Raw genomic sequence first — 26,180 nt, 5'->3', positions numbered from 1 at the left:
GGGGGAAGACAGAGCCAGGAACGAAAGGAAAATAGGGGGTGGGGAGGTGTTGTTTTAAGATCGGGCCTTGTTTTCTCCTCTCAAGTAACCGGTTTCGTTAAGGACTTTCGTTTTGGAAGGACTTGCCACTATAGAGTCTGAGTTTTGCAGAGGACCAGTGAAATGGAGATTTAATGGAGATGCGTTTTAAAATGCTTCCTCTTGCCCCCAGGGTAGTCTTCCATAGTGTTTAAATGCTGCCTGGGAAAGTTTTGTGGCACAATTACTATGTTTGCCACGTGGATGCAGCCTCAGTGTGGAGACGTGGGCACGCATGGACAGACTGGCAGGATTCCTCGGGTGTAGAAGCCCTCACCTGCGTGTCTTTCAAATGCCCATCTCTTCGTGCGTCATTTAGGAAGCGCTGAGGATGATGATGTTGGTATGTAGCTTGTCGCTGGCCAGTAGCACTAACATCCAATTCGCAAATCTGCAAACGAGACACTGAGTAAGAGCCTCAGCTGAAATTGTGTCGGTGATAATTTGATTTCATAATCCTGTAATTCCTTTGTTTTCTGTGTTCAACACCTCGAGCGCAGTAGGATGGCTGCAGGTCACAGACCTTGAGTTACAGAAACAATCCAAGCTGATTACGAGCTTGGTGCTAGGAGGGCAATTTCCTTACAAAGTCTTTTTCCACCAGTTGAACGTCCCGGATTCTCTCTGGTAAGAGGGAGCTTGGTTTGGTTTATCAACAGTTGGGTGTACATGTTTGCATTCCTTGTCATGTTTGTAGTTGAGCAAGAATGTATGGTAAGCATCAAAATAAATACCAGTATTGGTAGCTGGTGTGTTCTTGCCCGTTTCAACAGGAGTCTAACTCCCTGCACAACCGTTTCCTGACTAATTAACTCAAATTTCCAAAAGTGCATATCTGGGTAGTGATGGACTCGTCTTGGCATTTGAAATAAGCTGACAGCTTCCAGGCAAGCACTGGGAGCGTGTTTGGGTCTATTGCTACACGTTTTCCCTGAAATTGCCCTCGCCCTGTTTGTGTTGGGGTTTGGAGGGCACCCACCAGCTGGGTGGGTTGCAGCTGCTGTAGCCATGGTGATGGGAAACAGAGCTGGGATCTGCACTGCCCACCCTGCCTTCGGCCACCTCAGAGAGCTCAGTAATTGCCTATTAATTAATCTGTGGCTTGCAGAAGTGGAGAGGAAGGGGCTGCGGGCAGCAGCGGCCGAGCAGGAGGCGATGGCTGAGCAGGAGGCCGTGGCCGAGCCAGAGGTGGCGGTGTGCGGCAGTTGGAGGTGCCATGGTGATGGTTCCCAGTTGGAGGTACCGTGGTGACGGTTCCCAGTTGGAGGTACCGTGGTGACGGTTCCGTGGGCAACGGGAGCTCAGTTGGAGGTAGCATTGTGGTGAGTCCAGGGCAACGGGAGTTCAGTCCGTGGTTGCAGCCCAGTGGCCACTCCACGGGGCAGTAGAGCCGCGACGGCTGCCGCACACACCACGAGCTTGGAGCGTGGAGACAGGAGTGCTGGCACCATGCAGGGCCGGAAGGCGAGCTTCAGCCAGCGCGCCCAGGAGCTGCACACCGTCATGGCCTTGCAAGGTGCTGCCCCTTGGGTGCCAGAGGGACAGCCCGGGGTGGGCGGGGGACTCTTGGTTCCCCTGTTGTCCTTCGTGGTACCAACAGCACCTTAATGTCCTCCAGAGCAAGGGAGAAAGCTTTTCATGCAGTCATGTGAGGTGAAGCTCAATCAGAAGAGAGAGATGATCCCCCACCTGCGTGAGGCGGTGCAGGAAGACGTCCGTGCCCTGGGCATTGTCGAGAAGGTATTGGCACGTCCCATCTGCTCTACCCCTGCCTGGTGCTGACCCTGCAGAGCCAGCTCCTCCGCCGGTCCTCTCCAGGAGCAGGCAGGGCAGGGCAGCAATAAGATGTGACTGTCTCCAGGCTGGTGGTGATGTTCTCTCTTCCCCTCTCCTGCCCACAGCGCGACAAGCTCACCGCCTCCGAGGCTTGTGGAGCACAGAAGGGCTTGAGCATCGCCTTGGCCAGGGAAACAGTGGAGGTAATGGCAGGGTCCAGCAGGCACGGGCTGCTTGCAGGGGGCTGGGACTCTGGGGACGCTCAGAAGAACAGGGTACACGGTGGAGGGACCTGGTGCTGGCACAAGGACAACCCCAGAGGGCTGGTGCAGTGAGACACTGGGTGTTCACCTGCGGTCCCATGGGTCCCTTTCCACCATGGGACCCATCTGTGCAGGTCCTCCTTTAGCTCCTTGAGCAGATCCCTTGCTCCTGGAGAGCTCCACTCAGCACATCCCAGGGGCTGCCCAGGTTCCCGGGGGATCTAGCTGCATCTCTGGGAGGGAGACGCTGTCTCTGCCCTTCACTGCCTGTCCCAAGGTTGTGACCTGGTTATAAGGCTGTGGAGATGGAGGTGCTGGTCCTGCAAAGCTGCCTTTGCATCGGGGCCTCTTGCAGGGACAGAGCGGGGCCACCGCTCTCGGCAGCATCCGCATCTGGGGCACCGGTCGATTTTTGTTGACGCCCAGCCCCAGTCTGCGTTACGCCGAGTCCCTAAACGTGACCCACCAGTGCCATCAGCAGATGCCCACCCCTGCCCTACCCCAACCAGCCCCTTGGAGCAAAGCTCTCCCAGACCCCATCCTGGCAAGGGAGTGACGATGTCCCAGAGCAATGTCCCAGTATCCCCGGCTCTACAATGGGGGGAGTTTTCGAGGCAGGACCCCCTTCTACCAGTGCCCTGCAAGCCCTGCCTCCAGCCTGACGAACACTCATATTATGTCCATCCAGGTGGCCCAGGAGAAGCTCCGGGCCGAGATCTACAGGCGAGTGAACAAGTGCAACATGCTGCTGTACCAGGTGCAGCAGCGGAGCCGAGCCCGGGACGAGCTGCAGAGGCGGCTGCAGCAACTGCGGAATGCCAAGATGGATGTGAAGTGGCACCAGGCACAGGTACCCAGGGCCCCTGGCTGGGGTGGCAGCACCCATGGAGGGCTTTAATCCAACCTTTGCACCCCCTGGGTGGGCGTTGGGCTCAGCAGACGAGGTCACCCCATGTTGCCACCCCTGTCTCTGCCCCAGGTGGTTCGCCAGCTAGAAAACAGCATTCAGAAGATGCTGATGAAAGTCCACACTGGACGGAAGGTGGCCACCCTGTACCTGATGGTGCGAGATGTCCTGAGGAAGGTGAGCTCCTCCTCCCCGTGCCACCATCCCACCCCCTCTACCTGCAAAGGCAATGAGGTGCCCAAGGGGGGATGCCCTCCTGGGTCAGCAGGGTCCTCCTGCTTCCCTCCATCCCCTGTCAGAGCACGAGGGAACCCTGGGGCTCAGTGGGGTGACACGCTGTGGCTCCCTGTGTCCCAGGAGCTGGCCCACCTGCCTCAACACCTGGACATGCTGAGCGAGATGGCTCATCTTTACCATGGGGAGCTGGAAGACATGGAGCTCATGGCCTTGGATGCCCTCAACGACACTGCTGCAACCAAGGTGAGGTGGTCCAGGGCACCTTGAGGCCCTTTCCCCCACCCTGCAGAGCCCACAGACAGCACCACACATGCAGGCTAGCGAGTCTTCCTGCAATAAAGAGCAAAAGAGACTGAGCTGGGCTTGCCCACAGGACCCAGATGCCTCCAAAGTTCCTCCTAGGTCTTGCTTTTGGGCCAGGCTACCCTGGGGGTGGGGACAACCTGCCCAAAGTACCAGCCCTGGTGAAGGCAGCATGTTCCATCCTCCAGCCCTCCCTGCCCTCTTTCCTCCCCTGTTCCCTCCTCGGCCCCTTCACACGGGGGGTCATTTTTGACGCTGGCCATCCCAGGAGCTCAGCTGGCTCACAGAGGTCCATGCCAGCTTTAGCAGCCCCTTCTCCCTTCCCTGATATTCTCCAGGAGGACATGGCCAAGATTGAAGCCCAGTTCCTCGCAGAGAGTGAGCTCAGGCGCCGCTGCCTGGCCACCCAGAAGGCGGACGTTGGTGGGCTCTGGCTCAGGGAGCTCGGCGAAAGGCAACAGCGAGCGGTGAGCTGGGGGCACGCGGCGCAGGCGTCCATGCCGAGCCTGCCATGGGTGGGGGGGCTGCAAGGCCAGCTCCCCAGGGTGCCAGCAGCTCTGGGTGTGACGATGAATGTCCTTGCAGCAAGCCAGGTGCAAGCCTGCCATGAACCTCCCAGCCGTGCAGCAGCAGGATGCACTGGAGGGTGAGTGCCTGGGGGGGTGCCATGGTGGGGGGGGGTGGGCACAGCCACAGGCATCCTTCCCTGACGCTTCCCTCCCACCACAGACACTGAACTGGAGGCCACCGAGTCCCAGAAGGAGCACGAGGCCCGGGTGATGGAGAAGATGGAGAAGACCAAGGCTGCGGTGCAGTGCTCCCGCCTCTGGGTAACGTAAAAACCCATCTCCGGTAAAACCTGGGGCTGCTGGAGCCCCAGGGAGCTGAGACCTCTCTGCTCACCTTGCTTCATTGCGGGGTTATCTGCTCCACCCCTGGAGCCCCCCCAAGTCCGTCTGTTGGGGAGGGATGGAGCTGCTTTTCTCTATGGCATGAGCTTGCAGCAGTCCATGGTGCCGAAACCTCTCCGAGGCCACGGCCCGGACCCCGTACCCTGCCAGAGCACCATGGGCTGAGTCCTTGTGCTCTCCCCTATCCAGGACATCCCCGGCAGACTCCTGGCACGAGAATCATCCTTAGTGGACCTGAAGCACTGTGTCCAGGAGTGCAAGGAGAAGGAAAAAGCGCTAAAGGAGAGGCTGAAGGAGCTGGAGCTGAAGCACGCTGAGCTGAAGTTTCGCAGGCGCCCCAATACAACAAGGTGCTGCTGGGCTCGGGACAGCCGTGTCAACCAGTCCACCACCCGTGACAGGGACACGTGCATCATAAGTGCCCCAACAGGGCAGCCCTTCCTGCGTCCCACTGTGGCCACCCACCCATCCTGCACCAGGAGGTTTTCTGAGCAGGGTGCTCCCTGAGCTCTGGTCCTGGCAGAGCACCCAAAGCTCCCACTGTGGCAGCAGGACCCTTGCTCCTTGCCTGGCCTGGCAAGTGGCACCAGCAGCATTGGGTCGCAGGTGGCATCTCTGCTCTGCAGTTGTTGTTGGGGGTGGGGGCGGGAGCAGCCTGAGCAGCTTTTGTGACAGATTTGGGGTGTCTCTGCACCCCTGTGCAGTTGTTTGAGTGTGAATGTGGTTGGCTGCAGGGCACTGGAGGAGCAGCTGAGAAACAACCTGCAGCAGGAAGAGGCCCGGCTGGAGCAGATGCGAGCCCAGACGCTGAGGAACCACGAGTTCCGGCACGAGATTGAAATGGGCATCAACAATCTCTTCATCCAGCTGCGCGGCATCACTGTGCCCGGCCAGGTACCCACACGGTGCTGGGGCTGGTGCGGCTCTGGCCGGTGTTTGGTGGTGCAACGGCACAGCGCGGTGACACGTGGTGCGGCCACCATCACCCCAAGTGGCTCTTTTGCCCACCAAGACGGTTGTTCTCTCTCTGACTCCAGGATGATCCTGCCAAGGCCAGGGGGGTGGAGGAGAAGCTCCAGCACTGCGAGCAGAAGCTGCAGTACCTGATGCAGCAGGTGGCTGAAGTGCCCCCATACAGCTACAGCCTCGATGAGGACGATAAGGTGCGTGGGGGCTCTGTCCCTGTTGTGGTCTTTGGGGACATGTGCAGGGCTCTCCTGGATGGCCCATCCTAAGCTGTCCTCCCAGCTGGGAAGATGGATTTGGTCTGAGGAAGAGCCATGGAGCACCTCAGCCTCAGGTGGCACTGGGCACTGTGGGCTGTGCACCCCAGGGGGACCTTGAGGTGGGCCACCTCTTGGGTTGTAGCACCCGCCACCCTTTTGGTAATTAACCCAGAGTGTCTTTCACAGACTTTTGTGAAGGTCAGGAATTTTCTGGAGGCGACAACTGCGAACGACCCACAAAACCTGAAGGTTTCCTTGGAGGACGTGGGCAGTAGCGTCCAAGGTAGGAGAGCACAGCAGGGACATGTCCCACCTTTTTGGGAAGCCCCAGCAGTGTTGGAGATGGGCCACAGCGGTGGCATCACCAGGGCCTGCAGGTCACCCTGGGATGCTGGGGTGGAAAAGCCAGTTGGCAGTGCCTGTGCCCAAGGTCTTGGCACAAGGGCTCTCCGGGATGCCAGCAGCACTCCAAAACTCTCCCTGGGGACACAGGCACAGCTGAGGTGGCTGCGTAGAGCCTCTTCAGCCCACTCCTCTCCACTGTTTCCTCCAGAGCCCTTCGATTCTGCTGACATAGACAATGACCTTGTCCTCACCCGGGAAGACATCAAGAGACAGGGGCTGCAGCTGATTGAAAGCAAGAAGAAAAGAGGCATGAAGTAGCAGCAGTTGCTCCACAAGAGCTTTGGATGCCCCAAACCACCGATTGTACCTTTTTCCCAGAAGGTGTAATAAAGCACATCTCTCTCAGTTCTCCCAAGCCTGTGGTGAAGCTGGTTCAAGGTCACTCCTGTCACCCAGAAGGCATGGGGTTCAAACCCTGAGAGGTGCTGAGCTCGGTTTGGAGGCAGCTCTATCCCCCTGCCCCTTGCCCAGCTTCTCCCCACAGAGATGGGGAAGGGCAGGGGTGGGGACAACTTTCCCAGCCAGAGCAAAACTGGCAGCAGGCTGGCTTCCTCCACCTTGGTCCTGTGAGGCCAACACCTTCCCAGGACCTCTGTCCCCTGCCCTGACAGCTCTGGGACCCCAATGGCCTGGTGTCTATCTGAGATGGCTGTGGGCCTCAGAGTGGGCATCTTTGTGTCCGTGGGTGGGAGCAGAAGGGCAGACCCTGCTTTGGAAAGGGAGAACCAAATCTGAGATGAAGCCCCTGGCCTGGGGCTGTCCGACCTATCTGGGGACCCTTTGTGCCTCTTCCCACCCCTGGTCCCTGCGCACTTGTTGTGCAACTCGTGCTCGTAGCCCTAAATTCAGAGCAAGCGTCAGGTGTTTCCTTTGGGCTGCAGGGAGGTGCCTGGAGGTAAGGTCTAAGCCAACGGGACCCAGGGCAGCAGAGGATGCTACACCAAGCCTTTGGCTCCAGGGTGGGATCTCCAGCCCTGCTGATGGGTCACAGACACCCAACCGTGGAGGCCACCTTGTCTTCTCTGCAAAGGTGCTCATAAAACAGTGCTGCAAGTAGATGGTGCTGTTTCCCCGAGTACAGCCAACACTGAGAGCTTCTGCCAGGGACCCACAGTCCCAGCTGGAGACCCAGGAGAGTGGCACCACTTCCGCAAGGGAACAACAGTATGAGACCAAACTTTCACTGTCGTTTCTACTTGATCCTTCATGCTGACATCACTTGTGACATCATCACTGGGGGAAAGGAACTGCTGATTCTGCCAGAACTCTCAGCAGACTGGCAGGTCACACCAAACGTCCTTGGTGGGTTTTGTGTGACTACGGGTACGGGGGTTATATTGCCAAAATACAGGTGCTGCAAGGGGGAGCAAAGGTTTTAATCTCTCCTCTCACCAAGAATGCCAGGTTGAGCAGAGAGAGGTGAGCCAACAAACATCTGCCCAAGTCTCAGGTAGCTGAGAAACCCACCTCGCAGCAGTGATGTCACCGAATCCAAGATCCAATGTCTGTTGGTCCACCACTGGGACTGTTCCAGTTCCAGGTACTCTGATAGTCTGAAGGCAGAGGAGAAGAAAAAGAGCAAATAATAACCATTTTGTGGCTGCTGGCAATAAAGGATGACTTTTTAAAGCACGGTGGTGGTGCTTTGTCCCTTGTGTCCTACCCTGATGTACAGAGGAGCAAGAAGAGACACTGGAAAGCTTTGGGGAAGACCTCCATACGCTGAGGCGTTTCATCCCCTTCCTCTTCAGCCTCTAAAAGGTATTTGGTGAAGAGCAGAGCCAATATCTCTCAGCTAAACTGAGGGTTCCCATCACTTGAGATAAACTTGAAAAATCATAGAACCACAGATTAGTTTGGGTTAGAAGGGACCTCAAAGACCATCCAGTTCCAACCCCCCTGCCATGGGGACACCTTCCACTCACCAGGTTGCTCAAAGCCTCATCCAACTTGGTCTTGAACACTTCCAGGGATGGGGTATCCACAGCTTCTCTGGGCAACCTGTTCCAGTGTCTCACCACCCTCAGAGGGAAGAATCTCTTCCTTATCTCCAATCTAAATCTCCCCTCTTTCAGTTTAAAGTCATGGCCCCTGGTCCTGTCACTACATGCCCTTGCCCGAAACCCGTCTTCAGCTTTCTTGTAGCCCCTTTAGGTACTGGAAGGCTGCTAGAAGGTCTCCCTGGAGCCTTCTCCAGGCTGAACAACCCCAACTCTCTCAGCCTGTCTCCATAGCAGAGGTGCTCCAGCCCTTGATCATCTTCGTGGTCTCCTGTGGCCCCGCTCCAACAGCTCCATGTCCTTCTGATGTTGGGGACCCCAGAGCTGAACGCAGCACTGCAGGGGGGTCTCACGAGAGCAGAGGGGCAATGTTTCAAGCACTTGGCCTGATCTTTCCACTCTGGCTGTGAGGAACAGAGAAGCCACAAAATGTGTTGAAGATTTCTCTCCGCTAGAGCTGGGTGAAGAATCTGGTCTGTGGCCCATTTGCCAGCTACAAGGTAATTGTGGGATGTTTTAGCTGCCTTTAGAGGAGGGGAAGAGCAATGGCAGGTGACAGCATAGGCAGTTCCGGTCTATTGAGTTCACCAAGCTGTGAGCGGAGGGTACAAAGGCCATGAGCTTCATCATGAGTGTTCACTGAATGCATTCAGACACAGCATCCCGAATCCTCCTCAAATCTGCACGGCGAGGGGAAGGCATGTCACCCAGCAGCCAGTGGCTCGCAGCCAGCTCCCAAGTGGGCAAATGGTGCCAGGTGCCATCGGCACCAGGGAGAGGCGGTGGTGGAAATCGATGTGACAAGTGGTGGAGAGGGACAAGAGAGAGTGGGCATCGCCTTGGTTTCTGAATTAAAAAAAAAAGAAACACCAAAAAAAATCACTCATGGGTGCCCCAGGAAGGAAGCGCCTAGGCATTCTCCTGCCAAGGTGACCCCTGAGCCAAACGGGACCTCCCTGCCTGAGGCAACCTGCTTGCAACAGGTTGGAAAAAGTGGTGGGGAAAATATGATGAATAATATAAGGAATGGCTTTAAACTGAAAGAGGGGAGATTTCGATTAGATCTAAGGAAGAAATTTTTTACACTGAGGGTAGTGAGGCACTGGAACAGGTTGCCCAGAGAAGCTGCGGCTGCCCCATCCCTGGAAGTGTTCCAGGCCAGGTTGGATGAGGCTTTGAGAAACCTGGTGTAGTGGAAGGTGTCCCTGCCCATGGCAGGGGGGTTAGAACTAGATGGTCTTTGAGGTCCCTTCCAACTCAATCCATTCTATGAATAAAAGTCATTAGGGGAGGAAGGGCCGATACCAGTTGGGGTTTCATTAGGTGGCAGGTGAGGGTGGCCCAGCCCCGGGAAGGAGGGCAGAGATTTCCTCTTCTGTCCTGAAAAACCCTGATTTCCTCCCACCACAATCTCTGGCAAAAACATGGATGCCTGCATCGACGAGAAACCTAAAATAGGACAGTGGAGAATTTGCATCGGAGCGTTCGCAGCACGGAAACATCTCTGCCCTGGGAAGGCTGCGTTGGAGTGGGTTCGGAGTGTGGTTTGTTCTCTTTTAAAGATGTGATCGACATCACGTGGAATGAAGCGTGACGAAGCAGAGGCACAGGCTGGGGGTGTCACCGGAGCCTCAGCACTGGGTGCTACCCTCTGGGGAGGAGGGGAACCAGGCTAAACCAGTCAGTCTGGGACCAAAACGAGAGGCTCTGGTGGCTGTTAGTGGCAGGACCTGGACACTGGCAAGGAACTGTCTTGGCATGCTGGGAGCTGTAAGGGTAGGATGCAGATGGCAGGTTCAAGCATCACAGCCCTTGGGACAAGAGTGGCTTCCACCTGAGGAAGCACATTCCCCATTTCCATGCTGATGTTAGGAGGATTAATGTTTGTGATGGTGATTTTTGGCCCCATAAATAGCCTGTGTTGGCGTCACTGGCCACAGGTGGGTTTCAGCATCTTTGTAAAATGAAGGAGGGAGGAAGGTGGGACTGAGGCAGTGCTGATAAAGGAGAGAAGAACCCTACAGAGGTGGTTTCCTTCTGCAGCTCTGACCCACAGCAAGGGGAGAAGGTGCAGCAGGAGGTGGATGGGGCTGGCAGATCCCCACAAGACAGCCTTTCTCCATAGCAGAGGTGTTCCAGCCCTCGGACCATTTTGGAGGCCGCCTCTGGACCCACTCTACCAGGTCCATGTGTGTCTTGTGCTGGGGACCCCGGAGCTGGATGCAGTGCTCCAGGGGGGTGTCAGGAGAGCGGAGCAGAGGAGGAGCATCCCCTCCATTGACCTACTAGTGATGCAGCCCAGGAGATGCTTGGCTTTCTGGGCTGCAAGCCCACATGGCTGGCTCATGTCCCATTTGTCACCCACTAGTATCCCCTAGTCCTTCTCCATAGGGTGCTCTCCATCCATCTGTCTGTCAGTCCGTCCATCCATCCATCCATCTATCCATCCTGGTACTGGAAATTGCCCTGACCCAGATGCAGGACCTTGCACTTGGCCTGGTTGAACCTCATGAGGTTCACATGGACCCACTCCTCCAGCCTGCCCACGTCCCTCTGGATGCCACCCCTTCCCTCCAGTGCATTGACTGCACCACTTTGCTTGGTGGAAAACCACAACTGATGTGTCTTGGGTGATGCAGAGACCAGAGAAATTCAGCTCTTGGCCTTAGCTGTCTGCCAAGGACATCTGGAGAGCCTCTTTGAAATGCTTCGGCCACTTCAGCAGAGAAAAATAACCCAACCCTACACTCAGCTGGGTGCACACCCCTGCCGAGCTGGTGCTCGTCCCAGCCCAGCCATGCCACTGGAGACCAGGAGCACGGTCTGGTGCTCCTGAAAGCAGAGGCCCTTTCTGGGCTTCGTTCCCTGTGAGGCCATGGAGCAGGGTCCCATCCATGGGGGACATGGGGTGCAAAGGCTGTCCGAGCCCTTGTTGGCCTCGCAGGCAGCTCTGTGCAACGGGGAGAGGAGGAAGGGGCAGAGGGGTCTGGATGGCCCTCAACAGGCTTGGAGCAGCAGAATGGGAGCACAGAAACCCTGGGAGGGTCTTGGAGGCAGCAAGCGGAGGGGTCGGGAGAGGATCCAGGCACATGTGGGGAGGGGGAAGGGGGTCAGAGGGTGCAGGGGGTGGGGGGGTGAGCACAAGGGAGACCAGAGCTGAGCTGAAGGTGCTCGGTGTGGGGTAGAGGTGCTCGAGGATGGGAAACGGGGAGCAGATGGGAGCAGAGGGGAACAGAGCTGGGGTGTGGGGGTAAAGAGGGATGGGGGGGCCTGGGGGGGAAAATGGGTGGGTGGTGAGTGCCAGCAGAGGGGAGCACAGGAGCTGATGATATTTAGGATCAGAGGGACCGGGGGAAGAGAGATGGGGAGAACCTACAGTGCATGGATGGGGGGGCACAGGAGACTGGGGGTGCCCCCAGGGTGGGGGGAAGGCTGGTTCTGCCATTGTGTCCCCCCGCCCCCATCCACAGGCATCCTGCCCGTGGGGATTGTCGGGTACTCTGCACAGCAAATGAGCTGGGGGCCGTGGGTGCCCCCTTTACCCACCAGCCCAGGGCAGCAGCAGGTCCCACCACGTGTCCAGTGACCATGGGGTGGGGGGAGCTGGGAAACCCCACGAGCAAGTGGGGCCGGGCCCAGCACCCATGGCACGGGGGCTGCTGAGCTTAAATGGGGTGTCGAGGGCGCAGGTGGGGGCCAGGTGTGGGTGCTCAGGGGATTTAAGGCATCAGGGGCAGGGATGCCATGGGGGGGGTGCTTGGGGGTGCCTAGGGATGTGCAGCCCCAGCACCCTGCAGCCCACGCGTACGGCGGCTGATGCTGGGTGTCATGGTGTGGGGCCCGGGGTCACCCCAACACCCTGGGCTGGGTCAGCCCAGCAGCGCTGTGTGGGGGATGTGGGAGGGGACAGGGGCTGTACAGTGGGGTGCAGCAGAGGACAGTAGGGTGCAGGGGGGATGCTGGGGTGCAGGTGGGTGACACCTGCTGGGAGGCAGGTAGGGGCACAGCTTATCATCCCGGGGCCACCCTGTGCCTCTCTTCACCCCACCAGCTCCTGGTGCAGCCAGACTGGGGTAACCGGGCATCGGTGCCTGCCGGGGAGTCCAGCCATGCCGAGTGCCTGCGACATGTCCCAGAAGGGCTCACCCCACCACAGGGGCACAAGGACGCCTGGGGGCAGCACACGGCGGGGCAATTTCATCCCCTGGCTCATGCTCCCCACTCTGTCCCCCAGCTCCGAGTTCCCATCATAGCTCTAACACCAGCAGCACCCAGGGCCACGGGACTCCAAGGCAGCGTGTGGGATGGGGACAAGCCAGCAGCAGGAGAGGGGGACCCCCACCCTCATGTCCCCCCTCATCCCAGAACTGGGTGCCATGGGGTTCTCCCACCCCACCATGAACTGGGTGCCCCTGTGGGTGCAGCACAAACTCCCCCATACCCATTTTAAGCCTTTTCCAGCAAAACAGGAGCCAGGAGCAAGAGGCCACGGGGCTGGCAACCATCAACCCCTGTCCTGGCCGGCCCAGAGATGTGGGGTGCCCATCACCCCTGCGGATGCGACTCGGGGCTGCAGACAAGCCGGGTCAGCCGTATTTATTGAGAACAGTTGTGGAGGGATAAAAATATTTCCACTAGCTCTATAAGAATTTATAAACCTATACTCTGCTTATCCTTTAACAAATGCCTCTACGACCGTCATGCGCAGGCAGGTACTTCTGTAAGAAAATAGCAAGATTAAAAAAAGGAAAGCGCTAATTCACCCTGCGGGGCCCTGCCCCTGGGGCCGAGGGACCCTTCGCCTGGCACAGGGACGCGGGTGGCACAGCCAGACGCTGCCCCAGCACCCCGCAGCGCCGATCCTGAGCCTCGGCCGGACGCAGCCCCCCACCAGTCGAGCTGCCTGGGTGTGAACCCCTCGCCCAGGGGTGAGCCCACCCCAGCTCGGGTGGCCCTGCCAGGGAAGGGACGTGTCCCATGCCAGCGAGCTCCCAGTGATCCCAGTGCTCCCAGTTCTGCCTCCACCCTGCAGCCTTGCCATCCCCTTTCATCTTTCCCTGTAGCCAGAGGGGAACAGGGAGCTGGGGGCAGGGGGTTGGGTCCCTCTCCCCAGGGATTTTGGCTCACGCCAGGGACACGCAGCGGTGCTTTGCCAGGAAGCAACGCAGATGGGGACAGCGTGGGGGGACACAGGCACACGACATTGTACTCTGCAGGAAAGCAACACTGACGGGAACAGTGACAGTGGGGCAGGGACACCACAGGGGAATACAGGGACACGCAGCCACGCTGTGCTGGGAGCAACGTGGATGGGGACATCCCTGGGGGACACACTGGGACACATGGCAAGGCTTTGCCAGGAAGCAGCAGCCACAGGGACATCCTGGGGACACACCGGGACACCACAAACAGGGAAGTGGCACCAGGGGCCAAAACACCAGCAAAGGACGATGCTGGTGTCACGGGTGGGGAAGGGACAGTCGTTATTGCTTTACAGGGCCAAGGCTAAGGGGGTGCCAGGCTGGAGCCCCCTGCCTCTGATTTGGAGTACACAGGACTTTCTCCAGGGACTGTGGTTCCCTAATGCTCCCTGTGCCATGGTTGTCCCAGCGCCTGGGGACACAGGGTGCTTCCAAGGGGCAGCGCTCGGTGGGGAAAGGGACCCCAAGGACACAGGACTGGACCCCACCGAGCTTCAGCCCCTGCTCGCAGTGGTGCTGGGATGGCAGCTGCCACCCTGGCCAGGGTGGCGGCTGCCCCTCCATCCTCTTGGTCACCTGTGGTCCCCAGGAGCTGCCATCCCTCTGTGCCAGCTGAGGACAGAGGGGAGCACTCCTGTCCCCCATCCCAGGGCAGATGGGGCTTAGGGGGGTGCTGGGATCAGTCCCCCCCCTTTCCTCTTCCTTTAAGTCAGGGCCAATCTGAGCATAAAGGCAGCCCGAGGTGGCACGGGGACAAGGGACATGATGCAGGGAGCAGGGTGGCTGGGGACCCCCCCACAGCCGCACGGGAAACAGAGAAAGCCAAAGCTTGGGGGATAAAACTGTCCCCAGGCTGGGGTGGGGGCCAGGGCAGGAAGCTGGCCGGGACAGAGGACCCCCAGGCTGGGTGCCCTGTCCCCTCGCTGTCCCCATGGGATGGGTGTTGTCCCATTGAATAAGGCGATGCCGCAGCAGCTTAAGGTGGTGGGTGCAGTGTTGGTACTGAGTCTTGCAGCGGGGCCGGGGCAGGATGGAGCCTGATGTAAACATTTCTGATCTGGGGGGTGAGGAGGAGGAGGAGGAGAAGGAGGAAGAAGAGGGAGAAGAGGGGGCTAGTGCGAGTCCTTCATCTGCTTCTGGATCTTCTGGAGCATCTCCTGCATCCGCCGCAGCTGGAATGGAGCAGAGCAGAGACCATGGCAGGGAGGGGCTGGAAGCCCCTGGCCACACCAGCTCCCTTGTAAACATATTTGAGTCAAACAGCCCAAGCAGGTTGGGATCACCGAGGGCTGGGGGCTTTTGGGGGTGGTAGGGCGGGAGCCTCCGATGTCCCTCTGACACCTCCCCAGCCTGGCTGGAGGAGCAGCAGGTGCTGGGATGCTGCAGGGAGGGTGGCCCTTTGTGGCTGTGCCATGGCTGGGAGTGGGGACATGGGGGGGGGAAGCTCAGCCCTCCCCCACACTCACCTCCTCGTCTTTCTCCCGGATGAGCTTCTCCGTCTCCACATCTGGCACCGGCGGGATGACAGGGATGGGGAAATCCGTCCCGCTCTCCCGTGTCAGCTTGCTGCAGGCAGAGAGAAGGGGTGAGGATGCTGCCACGGCCCTGCTTGTCCCTGTGCCCCCCCAGGGGACATACCCCCATGGGTGCTACATGAGACCAGAAACCAGCACCCACCAGCATCACACCAGGCCTTTTCCTAGGTAGGGACACCTAGGTGGCTCCAGGCATCCCCCCAAACCTCAGCACCCCCCAACCTGCCACGCACCAGTTTGAGGGTGACCTGGGGGGGCACCAGCACAGCAAGGGGTGCCAGGGACCCCCCAGGGCACAGAGCCCTGCCTGACTTCCTTCACACTCTCCCATTTTGGGAAGCATCCCACTGGGAGCTTCAAGCTGGGGTCAGGCTCTGTCTCCTCACCCAAAATTTTCTCTGCTGCTTTAAAAGATCTTAAACCAGTGTCTCCCTCCTCTCCCACAGCTGCAGCCCCGCTGCAGGACGGGGTCCCCAGGCACCCCGCAGCCTGGCCAGCCCCAGGGATGCTCCACACCCCTTTTCCTGAGCATCAGCTCCCGTTCCAGCCCATTCCTGCCGGAGGGAGATGTGGGTATCCCCCCAGGGCCACCCCAGCGTGCGGGACCACAGCCAGCAGAATCGATGGCTTCTTCCATGCCAACGGCACCGGGAAGGGACCAGCTCTCCCATTCCCGCGGATGCCACGTGCTACCCCGGCGGGTGTCGACACGGCTGGGATGCCACCGCCACAGCTGGAAGGGCTCACACGTGCCGCTGTCACATGCCATCACTGGCGCAGCCCCTCGGCATGCAAAGGGGTGACAGGCACGGCGGGTGTTGTGTGGGCGGGCTGGGCCACCCCTGCCCCACAGGGTCCTGTTGTGCCAGAGGGGATTGTGCCAACGTGTCACGGCAGGGGACGGGGTTTGGCGGCGTTTTGAGCTGCTTTGGAAGTCGCTGCCCGTTGTCACGGCTCCTCGCCGTGGGGGGGACCCGGGGGGAGCACATCGAGCTCCTTCCACCCCTGGCAGCAAGACAAGGCTTGACCCAGGCACTGGCAATGGGGCGATAGATTCACTAGCCCAGGAAAGACTGACCACTGTTGTCTCCTGCACCCCAAAACTGCATCCCCCCAGGAGGGCAGTACGGTGGGGTGCCCACCCTGCAGCCCTTCCCTCAGGCAGCCTGTGGCTGGGAAAAGCTGGGTGCTACTAAACGGTGATGCTGCTGGCACGCGGCATCCTCCCAGCACCACCAGCGGTGCCAGCACCCCAAGGACAACTGGTGTGGGCGATGGGTGGGTGGCCACAGGGCCAGCTCTCCCTGAGAGTGGCTGCCCGGCCCTTGTGTGGGCACAGAAGGACCGAGACAGGGTTGGATACCAGCAGTACTTTATATAGGGGTGAGGGGATGGGCAGGGGCAGGAGGACAGTGGGGGCCAAGCACGGCCCTGGCCAGACCCTGGCTCAGTCGGCGGAGCAGTCGGCACAGCACAGCCTCAGCACGGAGGGATGCTGCCTTCTCCGGTGGCACGTATGGAGAGACCAGCTTAGAGGCGCCTATAGCCACAGCCAACCCCCCCTCCACCACCATTGCTGCTGCTTTGGCCCCCCCCAGAGCCTCTGATCACCCCCACACCAGTCCAGCCCCCTGGCCGGAAGGTCCCTACTGGGACCTCCAGTATCTCGAGGTGACTAAAGGGGATGCGAGTGCCATGGATACAGCTGGCTGGACCGGCAGTGGAGCCCCCACCCCAGCTGCTTGCTTGCCTCCCGCTCTGGCCCTGGAGCCTGCAGGGACGCGGGGTCCCCCTCACTGCTGGAGCACCTCCCTGCCACCAGGCCCAGGGGACACACAGGGTCTCCATCACTGCTGGAGCATCCCTCCTAAGACAGACCCACTTGGGGGGACGCAGGGTCCTCCTCACTGCCGGAGCATCCCCCCACCACAACCAACCCCAGTCCAACGGCAGGGGAAGGGCCCCCCCTCCACTTTGGGGGTCCCCACCACACTGATGCTTCCCAGCCCAGCGCACCACACTGCCCAGCATGGACCCACACACAACCCCAGTGCCCCAAGATCACCACTCGCAATGGGCTGGGGTCACCCCAAAGAGAGGAGATGGCCCCCCCACACCCCCTAACCCAGCCTGGGACCCCACTCCCAGCCCCGTACTTGCGGTTCCTCTCCTTCACCACCATGCGGGTCATGCTCTGGATGCACTGCGTCCGGTAGTTCTCGTAGTGGATCTCCCGTGTCACGTCCTTGAGGTCCTGCATGTGGGTCCTCACCAGCATCGTCCGCAGCTTCACGAAGTCGGAGTGGGATGGGTTCTCCACTGCGGGGGAGCCCGAGGTCAGGAGGCCACAGCCAGTCCCCCCCGTTCCCCCCAGACTCCCTGGGACTGAGCAACATAGAAATGGGGCACGCAATGTCCCTGCCCCGAAAAGCGGGACGCCGGGGACACAGCCCAGTGTTACCTTCCACAATGCCCCATGGGTAGAGGCGCCCACGGACGCGCCGGCCTTTGGCCTCCACGACCATGTTGCTGCCGATGACAGCGAAGGGGATGCTCTCCTGCAAGCGCATGGCAGGGGTTAGCAGGGCTTGGTCCTGTCCGCCATGGCCCACACCCCTCCACATGCATCTCCTCAGCCATATCCAGCACCCGCTTGCAAAGATATCCCAGAGCCCCAGCTACGGAGAGCCCCAGGTGGGACAGCAGCAGTCATGGCATGAGTTTCTTTACCCAGCCCCATCCCACCGAGCTGCAGGTGACACCTGTGGGGTCTTGGTGACACATCCAGGTAGCCATACCCCAATCGTGTGGCTGGCACCCATACATGCCAACTCCACCATGCTGGGGCTGCTGGAGAGCTTGCATGGCCCCAAAGAGCCCTAAGGGTACCCCAGGATGACATGTCCTCCTGGCCATGGGGGGCTCTGTCCCTTCAAGGATGGAGTTGGAGGAGCCAGACCCACCTTCAGTGCCTGGTCCTGCAGCTTGAACTCTTCATCCTCGTCTGAGTCGCACTCAGGGAACTGGTAGATGCGGATGCCGTAGTGGTCGATCTCCTCCCGGATCTGGAGGCAGACAGCTCTGCTGAGGGCAGGGCTCTGGTCCTCAGGAAGGAGCAGGGGAAGCGCCACACACCACTGGTGTCCCCCAAGAACCCACGAAAACCTGTCACTCCTAGACTAGATGTCATGGGCATCCCCTCCAGCTCCCAGCTGAGCACCAGGGAGGTGTGTCCTTGGTGGCCATGTGGGCAACATGGTCCTCTGCAGTGCTGCAAGCAGGGAGGATGCTCCATGGCAAAGTCCAAGCAGAGGATGGAGAGACTCTCCAGCTGAGTAGGGACCCCAGCCCCCAGGGCACCCCCATCCCCAGAGATCTGCTGGGATGGTTCCAGTCTGGGCAGATCTTCCCTCACCTTGTTCTTCATGCGCGCCACCTCGGCAGGGGTCAGGGTGTCAGCCTTGGCCAGCACAGGCACAATGTTCACCCGCTGGTGCAGGGCTCTCATGAACTCCACGTCCAGGGGCCGGAGCCTGCAGGAGAAGCCTGGTGAGCACCATCCCACCAAGCCCCTTCCCCATCACCCCCTACCCCAGCAGCGCAGGCACCTACCCGTGGCCAAAGGGCGAGATGAAGTAGATGCAGCAGTGGACACGGTTGTCCTGGATGTTTTTCCGGTTGAGGCCACTTTCATCTCGGAAATACTGCTCGAACTGCTGGTCAATGTAGTCGGCAACTGGCTTCCAGCTGCGGGGACAGGGAGGTCACCTTCTGAGTCCTCCGCAGGACCCCTGGGCTTTCCCTGGATCCTCAGCTCGACACCTCCCACGGCTCAGCATTCCACCCCGAGGAGCCATGGACATGCCACCCTTGGAGCTGCTGGCACCCATGGCAGCACTGCCTGGCCCCAGGGAGACCCTGCTACCCACCCCCCTCCACGGGACACACCACTCGGTGTTGTTGACGGCGTCGCCGAAGCCTGGTGTGTCCACGATGGTGAGGCGCAGTTTGACACCCTTCTCCTCGATGTCCACCACGTGCTTGGTGATCTCCACCGTCTGCGTGATGCGCTCTGCAGCGGCAGGAGACATGGAGACGGGGTGGGGGGGAACATCCCAGGTGAGGGACCACCCTGGGGAGCTGGGGGGGCTTTGCAGGATCAGCCCCAACGTGCGCCGGGGTCCAGCACAAAGCCAGGACGCTCCATGCCACAGTCTTCCTGACACGGATGCACACCCCTCCCTCGGTGGCTGTGCCACTGCCACCCCGTGCCAGCCCAGCTCCAGCATCACGGAGGTCTGCAGGGGCTGGGCATCACTGCAGGAGTGTTTGTGGCTCCCTGCACCCCAACACATAACCCCACATCCCCCTTATCCCTCCACATCCCCACATCCCAATGTCCCCACGGATGCTCCCATCACATCATGTGCACGGGGCCACACGCCTCTTGGCTTTTGCTCTGAGCAACGGAAACAAATCAACCAACCGCCTCAAAACAAATCATCCAACCGCCTCGAACCCCCGGGGATTCGGGCAAGTTTGGGCAATTTTAATTCCAAAAGCGGCTGCAGCTGAACCAGCCCTGTGCTCTGGACCCCGACTGCCCGCAGCCTCCCGGATTTGCTGTGGCTCCAGCCCACCCCCAACAAGCTGGGGCTTGTTTTCCCAGTGGGGACAAAGCCCCTGCAGGGGGCCCCTGTGCCGGGCAGGGGGGGTCCCTGCTGCCTTGGAGCGGTGCCCAGTGCCGGCAGGCAGCTGGCACCACACTGCACGTGGCTTCGGGGAGTCGGAGGAGCCTGGCTGGGCAGGGAGAGGGGCTGCAGCCCCCCAGAAGTGGCACAGGGCTCTGCCACCCCCCCGGGACACCCAGGACACCCCATGGCTGGGGCTGTCCCCCGCCTCACCTTCGGCGTTGAGCAGCTTGCGGTCTCTGTACAAGTCGGTCAGGAAGAGGCTGTTGACCAGGGTGGACTTGCCCAGCCCGGATTCTCCTGGGACAGGGAGACGAGGGTGAGGGGGGGAGGCAGACGGTACCCACCTTGCTCCACTGCTTCTAGGATCCAAAGCGGGGTCAGCAGCCCCTGTGCAAGGCTCACCCCTCCCCATACCTGCCACCATGAGGGTGAAGTCGAAGCCCTTCTTCACCGACTTCCGATGGACCTGGTTGGGCAGCGTGGCAAAGCCCACGTACTCCTTGTCATCCTGCAGGCAGAGGGGACATGGGACAGGGGACACCACCGTCCCACACACCCCCACCCTGGCATGCCACCCCCTTCCCCCTCACCCTCCCGAGGGGTCCCCAGGGTTGGAGCGCTGCAGGATGCAGCCATGCCTGCCCCAATCCCTTGGGTTCGGAGGGTGGGAGCATCCTCCACCATGACTCCTGCAGCCCCACTTCCCCCCCGCCACGGACGCATCCTGCACCTCGGAGGAGTCGTATGGGTCCAGCTGCCCCCAGGGGCTCCGCGGGCGGTTGGGGCTGGGGGGCGGTGGGGGGGCGATGTGCTGCTGGAAATCCAAGGGCCGAGACCGGGAGAAGATCCTGGCATCCCTCTCATCGGTGGCTTCGTCAGGTGGGACCCTGCCCACACCGCAGAGGGGGTGGCCGGGCTCCCGCCGGCTCTCCGGGGGCTCCACCTTCCTGGGGCTGTCGGCCGGTGGGCAATCCCGCAGGAGCTGGGTCAGCTCAGCCTCCTCTGAGTCGTCCTTCAGGAAACGCTTTATCTGGGGACCAAGGGAGGAGGTGACACTGATGGTGGCAGTGCCAGCCCGAGGTGGCATCACCCGACTCAGCATCATGAGCCCCCAAGCCGCAGCAGCCAGACACATGCACTCCAAGGATAGCAGGGTTGGGAAGAGGGAGGGGGACACAGCCACCCCAAGGGACCAGCCACCACCCTGAGGACAGCAGTGGGGACAGCCGTGGGGACAACCATGGCCCCGTGCACCCCGGGGCGCTTACAGCTTGCGGCACAGGGACGGCAGCTGGCTCCTGGCACTCCGGAGGGCAGGGATGGGGACCTTCCCCCTGGGCACCCTGACGCTCCTCGGGGTCTTCTAGGGTAGGCAGGACCCCCACGCACCCCATGGCCTGCCAGGAGGACAGGGAGGGGACACCAAGGAAGATGGAGAGACACCAAGAAGAGATGAACAGCAGTGGTGGAGGAGCTGGCAGGGGGACCAGACTCATGGAGGGGGGCAGAGGGTGGGCAGGGGTCTGCCTGTGCCCCCACGCCTGCCTGCTCGTAGGGTCTTAGTGCAGGCTATGGCACAAGGGATCCTGTCCCTGCGGCACAGGGGATCCTCTCCCTGCAGTCCCAGGGGACCAGACCTACAGCCACCACCCATCCCATGTGCAAAGGGCTCAGGGCAGCCCAACCTGTCACAGAAAGAGGCTACAAACCCCCTGGCCACGCTCAGGCTGTGTCCCCGCACACACCAGGACCCTGACACCCCCTTGCCCGGGCTCTGCCCGTCCTGCAGCTGGTGCAGGCAGCAGCCCCAGGTGGGAGCTGAGGGGACCGGGCACAGCGGCCCCCAAGCTGGTGGCCCCGTGGGGTGACGGGGCTGGGACGAGGGACGGGGACGTCAGGACCGGGATGGCTCCACATCCTGTTTACAAGTGCTGGCGGGAGGAGATGCATTCCCAAGGGCATGGCCGGCAGTGGCTGACGCCGAACCAAGCTCTCCTGCCACCAGGGTCCCCAATACCCCGCCACAGCAACTGCCAGGAGACCCCAGCCCCCTGGGCAGGGAGATCTCCAAATGGGGGACACACAGGGTCTGGGGGAGCCCCTGATCCTGCAGGCTCACATCTGGGGGTCAGTGCTCCCCGCCCCTGGATAAGGGCCTCGAGGCAAGTGCCCTCCATGGGGATGGGGACATGTGTCCTCCCCCACCCCGTGTCCCCGCTCCATCAGCAGGGAGTGCAGCCGTGCCCGCGGCAAGGCGAGATGCACTGAATTAGCGGGATGGAAACAAGGTCACGGTGCTGGCGGGGCTGCGCGCTCACACGCCTGCCCCCCGCTCCCTCTGTGGCCGCTGGCCCAGGGGGCCACAGTGCCAGGCTGGGGGGGCAGCAGGTGCCCCCATGGCAGAGGCTGCAGGACCCCCAGGCTCCCGGTCCCCCAGTGGGTTGGTAGCACTTGGTGGGTCTGTGTGACCCCAGCATCCTCTTCCTCACCGACCTTGACCCGGGGGGGCTCAGCAGCAGCCCCTACCCCAGCACAGCCCGACTGGGGCCACACAGGGGTGGGAGATGCTGCTGCCACCGCTGAGCGCTCCTGGCCCCACCACTGCTCCATCCCATGGGGTTCCAGCCCTTTGGGGCTCCCCCTTGTCCCCCACCCCCAGAGACACCGATGGCCTTGGTGATGCTGCAGCACGGGAGGGCTGCACCGCATCCTCGGGGTCCTGCAGCAAGCACATCCCCCAGCGAGGCTTGTCCGAGGATGGAGCATCAGCTGCAGCACCAGGGTGCTCCGGGTCCCCCATCCCTGCCTGTCCCCAGTGCCACCCCATGGGGAGGGACGCTGTCCCCATACCTCTTGTCCAGGCTGCAGGTCGGGGCAGGTGGCCATGGCAGAGCCAGTGTTGCCCGTGGCCAAGCCAGGATGCAGGATGCCGACTGGCATCGGCTGCACGGAGGGATGGAGAGAAGCATTAGCATAACTCCACCCTGGGCAGGCACCGTGGCCTGGGCACCCACAGCACCCAGCAGCCAGGCACAGCCCCTGCGGGTGCTGGGGGCAGGACCAGGGAGGGGGGACACAGGAGGGGAGAGGGAGCCCTGGGGCAGAGCCAAGTCCAGCTCCTGCCCGGTTGTTGAGATGTCAAGGACCAGCAGAGCACCGTTGGCCAAAGAGGTGGCAAAGCAAGTCCTGAGGGGCTGCATGACCACCACCACCATCATCATCACTACTACCACCATCACCACCCCCGCTGGGCTGAGCACACAGCTTGGCTACGGTCCAGAAGGACATTCAGCCCTCAGAAACACCTCCATCCCAGGACGAAACTGCCCCCCTATCCCAGTGCACACCAGGTCTTCCCCTGCTCCCCACCCTGGAGCACCCTGCAGCCACCCTGGCAGGACCCCTCAGCCTCTTTGTGGGGAGAAACCTGGTTTTCCATGAAAGACTGTTTGAAAACTCAACACTTTTGCACCGACAATCAAAGCTTCCCTGCACCGCTCCAAGTCTCTGCCCTGGCTGGGCCGGACAGGTCTGGGGGAAGGACTCAGCCCTGGGCTGGGCGAAGCAGGGATGACACCCTCCGCAGGGATTCCTGGCAGAAGCTCCAGAAGTCCTGCCTCGGCTTCCCCAGCTCATCCTTGGGAAGGCGAAGGGTTAACAGGGCCCCAGGAGCAGCGGTGGGTGGCAGCAGGGGCACCCGAGCTGCCACTGTGGGGGGTCACTGTGGACTGTGGACGGAGATTCACCTTGACGCATGTCGAGATGCATCAGAGCAGCTCAGGCGCGGGGCTGGGCTCGCTCGGCCGCGGGCGGGCTGCGTTCGCCGGGCAGTGCTAAAAAGTCCCGAAGCATCGGCTGGTGCCGGGACAGGTGCCACAAACGGCCAGATCCCAGCCACACTCCTCACCCCAGCGCCGGATCTCCCCCCACCCAACTTCGAGGCCACCTAATGCCGGTGGCAGAGACCCCACCACCCCCAGCACCCTCAGCCGGGTCCCAGGGGAGTGGTGCCACCATCCCCAAGCTGACACTGCACCTCCCTGATAGCTTTGCAGCCCCTTTCCCCCCACCCCGTCACAAGCTGCAGCACCCCCCACCACCCTGGCCAAGGCTCTGCACTCTATCAGCGGTGCCCCTCGCCCCCTCAAATCCCCCCTGCCCGGTGTAGCACAGTTCTCCCACGACACCCACCGCTTTCCAGTCGTCCCACCCCGTGCTCCCGGCAGAAGCGGGGATTTACCCAGCCTGGTGCCCCCGTAAGCGGATTATACGCCCGGCTACGCGTGAGCCGGCACTCAGCACCGGGGCTGTCACCGGCCCGACAGCTCCAGCGAGGTGGCAAACACGCTGCCTCGTCCCCGCCTGTCACACAGCATCACACCTGCCCCATGGAGAGACAGCCCGAGGGTGATGGCAGAGGGGGGCACGGGGGCAGCAGGCGAAGCCTGAGCTGGGAAAGCCCCTGGCTGCCCGTCAGCATCTTTCTGCCTGGCACCACGTTCCCATTGGATGTGTTTTCCCAGGCTGTTTCTACAGGGAAAGGAAGGGAACGTCCCAGTGAGGTGCTGTCCCCGCAGCTAGGTTGGCACAGGTGTCCCCAGCCCATCCAAAGCTGACATCCGCTGACATCCAGATGTGCCACCCACAGCACAGCACTCACTGCTCCTCTGCGGCGTGACAGCTGAGCACAAGCACCCTGTCCTAAAGGCACGAGCTCTACATGGCACAAGGACACGGTGGTCCCCGCCGAAGCCCAGCTCTGCTGGGACCAGCCTGGCTCTTCCCCGGGCAGCCAGCACCCAGGCTGTGCCTGCTCCAACCTGCTCCAGACACACCAGGTGCTCTTACCACCGTGCTGTAACCCAATTTTCTTACCCCCATCTCTCCACCCCCACCCCACTGGCAGCACCCCAGTTGGGAAACTGAGTCTCCCAAGGGTTTTAACAGGAGCAGGGTGCTGGATGCAGAGGCAGCCAGTGGCACAGGTTCCCGCTCTGGGCAGGGTGTCAGCACCTGATGGGTGAGCAGCCAGGACAAGAGCCTTTCCCACACATCCCTCAGCCCAGCAGCTCCAGCCCCTTTTCTGCACGGAATCCTCCAGCTTGAAGGACCAGCAAGTGCCCGTGTGGGCACCCCGGGATGGGACCACGCACGGTGACTTCCTGCAAGCTGGTGAGTGACAGCGGGGTCTCTCTGGGCTGCAGATAAGGTGGCACCTCAGCACTTGGGGATGGGTGAGAAGGTCAGCCCACTAAGAGCCGGGAGGTGGTCGAGGGGGACTGTTGCTCATCCCACTCCTTCATGTGAGCCACAGACCAGTTTGGGGACAGCGGGATGCAGCACCAGTGTCGGGGGTCACTGGCTCCACCTCTATGGGTCCTTCTGGATGTGTCCATACCCTCTGGCAGCCCCAGCTCACCCCACGTCCCTGGCCAAGGGAGCCCAGCTCTTCTCTGGTCCCCAGCTGCTGTTGTCCTCCCCCTGAGATATTCCAAGCCTGGATCTGTCCATCCCCAAAACCACAGTTTGGAGCCTTTTCGGGAAGGCGCTCGCTGGAGCTGGTTGCGACACGCTCCGCCAGCCACTCTCCTATCTGGTTTCACTGCGTCCTGCTCTGGAGGAATGTGCCGGTCCCGTTCCCACGGTGGCTGCCGGGGAAGGATGGCCGCGACGGGCCCCACCAAGGCACTCATCCCGGCTGCCGCAAGCCTGGTGCCATGCAAGCCACCGACACAACCCTCCATCTCCGTCCCCACCCTGGGCATGGCAAGTGGCTCAAGGTCCTTGCGGGGACGTGGCCTTGACGAGCGGCTCCCGGGGACCTGCCACCACCGGAGAGGGATGACGTGGGACAAGCGATGCCGGACAGGCTCCCGCCGAGCCAGGGAGGCCGTTGGCGGCTCCGGACCTTGCCGGTGACTGCAGAGACGGCTCCGAAGCCCAGCCAGGCACCAGGCGTGTGACAGTCCCCGCAGGAGGGCCCAGCCAGCCTGGCGCTGCCACCGGAACCGCAGCCCGGGGAACCCGCCAAAGGCACGGCTGGGTGACCGACGCTCCGCCCGGAGCCACCCGAGAGCATCCCCCCCGTGCCCACGCAGGGACACCCCGGAGATGCCGCAGGCCGCGGGGACACGCAGGTGACGCTCGGAGGCAGCGTCGCCTCTGCGGGAGGCGCCCGCCCCGATGCCACGGTGAGAGGCGGCGCGCAGGCGGACCCGTTCTAGCCCCCCTCCGTCCCCCCATCTCCCCCAGGGCTTGTCCCTGGACCTTTCCCGGCTGCTGCCCGCCGGGACCGGGCAGGTGCTGCCTCTCTGCCCGTGCCCCCGCCCCCCCCCCCCTCGCCCCGCCCCGCTGCGGCACCGGCGGCCCCGGCCCGCTCCGCCCCCGCCGCACCGTCACCTTCACGGAGGGCACCGGGATGCGGGAGCGGGCCCCCGGTGCGGTGCAGCCCGGGCCGGGCCGGGCCCCCTCCGCCACCGCCGGCCTTACCATGGCTGCGGCGCCGGGCGCCGTCCGGGAGCGGCGGCTGCCGAGCGGCACGGCCGGGCCCCGCCGCCGGGATTAGCAGAAATAGCAGCCGGCGGGGGCGGGGGCGGCCCGGGGCGGGGCGGGCGGCGGGCGGGGCGGGGGCGGCCCCTCGGAGC

General features: G+C 61.6%; 2 protein-coding genes across 3 annotated transcripts; one reads left to right on the top strand and one right to left on the bottom strand.

Moving 5' to 3' along the window:
- The first annotated feature begins 1,233 nt into the window (after positions 1-1,233).
- LOC147527287 (coiled-coil domain-containing protein 183-like) lies at positions 1,234-6,364 on the top strand. Its single transcript, XM_086624887.1, has 15 exons — positions 1,234-1,317; positions 1,411-1,594; positions 1,697-1,818; positions 1,980-2,057; positions 2,806-2,967; positions 3,097-3,201; positions 3,382-3,504; positions 3,903-4,031; positions 4,150-4,210; positions 4,294-4,394; positions 4,665-4,825; positions 5,210-5,369; positions 5,513-5,638; positions 5,888-5,984; positions 6,255-6,364. The coding sequence occupies exons 1-15, from the start codon at positions 1,234-1,236 to the stop codon at positions 6,362-6,364; spliced, it is 1,803 nt and encodes a 600-aa protein (XP_086481013.1).
- An 8,055-nt stretch (positions 6,365-14,419) lies between these two features.
- SEPTIN4 (septin 4) lies at positions 14,420-22,422 on the bottom strand. 2 transcript variants are annotated; one of them, XM_086624843.1, is made up of 12 exons: positions 22,387-22,422; positions 20,267-20,566; positions 19,951-20,044; positions 19,747-19,833; positions 18,791-18,914; positions 18,455-18,589; positions 18,258-18,375; positions 17,806-17,907; positions 17,304-17,400; positions 16,999-17,161; positions 14,774-14,873; positions 14,420-14,479 (listed from the first exon to the last, which is right to left on the bottom strand). In XM_086624843.1, the coding sequence occupies exons 1-12, from the start codon at positions 22,420-22,422 to the stop codon at positions 14,420-14,422; spliced, it is 1,416 nt and encodes a 471-aa protein (XP_086480969.1). The 2 variants fall into 2 exon arrangements, with proteins under 2 accessions (XP_086480969.1, XP_086480970.1); XM_086624844.1 differs by lacking the exon at positions 22,387-22,422 and adding an exon at positions 20,805-20,945.
- Between the last annotated feature and the right edge of the window lie 3,758 nt (positions 22,423-26,180).

This window comes from Tauraco erythrolophus, chromosome 21 (assembly GCF_009769465.1).
Source record: "Tauraco erythrolophus isolate bTauEry1 chromosome 21, bTauEry1.pri, whole genome shotgun sequence".
In the NCBI taxonomy this organism is placed as follows: domain Eukaryota; kingdom Metazoa; phylum Chordata; class Aves; order Musophagiformes; family Musophagidae; genus Tauraco; species Tauraco erythrolophus.
Note: the sequence above shows the minus strand (reverse complement) of the source record. Positions and strands in the feature narration are given on the sequence as shown.

Excerpts from the sequence above, each read along its gene's own strand:
- SEPTIN4 (XM_086624844.1), bottom strand. The coding sequence starts at position 20,930 with ATGGGGTGCGTGGGGGTCCTGCCTACCCTAGAAGACCCCGAGGAGCGT. Across the intron at positions 18,590-18,790 it reads GCCGTCAACAACACCGAGTG|CTGGAAGCCAGTTGCCGACT; the intron begins GTGTGTCCCGTG and ends CTGTCCCCGCAG. Across the intron at positions 17,162-17,303 it reads CCCATGGGGCATTGTGGAAG|TGGAGAACCCATCCCACTCC; the intron begins GTAACACTGGGC and ends GCTCCCCCGCAG.
- LOC147527287 (XM_086624887.1), top strand. The coding sequence starts at position 1,234 with ATGGCTGAGCAGGAGGCCGTGGCCGAGCCAGAGGTGGCGGTGTGCGGC. Across the intron at positions 4,395-4,664 it reads TGCAGTGCTCCCGCCTCTGG|GACATCCCCGGCAGACTCCT; the intron begins GTAACGTAAAAA and ends TCCCCTATCCAG. Across the intron at positions 5,985-6,254 it reads CGTGGGCAGTAGCGTCCAAG|AGCCCTTCGATTCTGCTGAC; the intron begins GTAGGAGAGCAC and ends TGTTTCCTCCAG.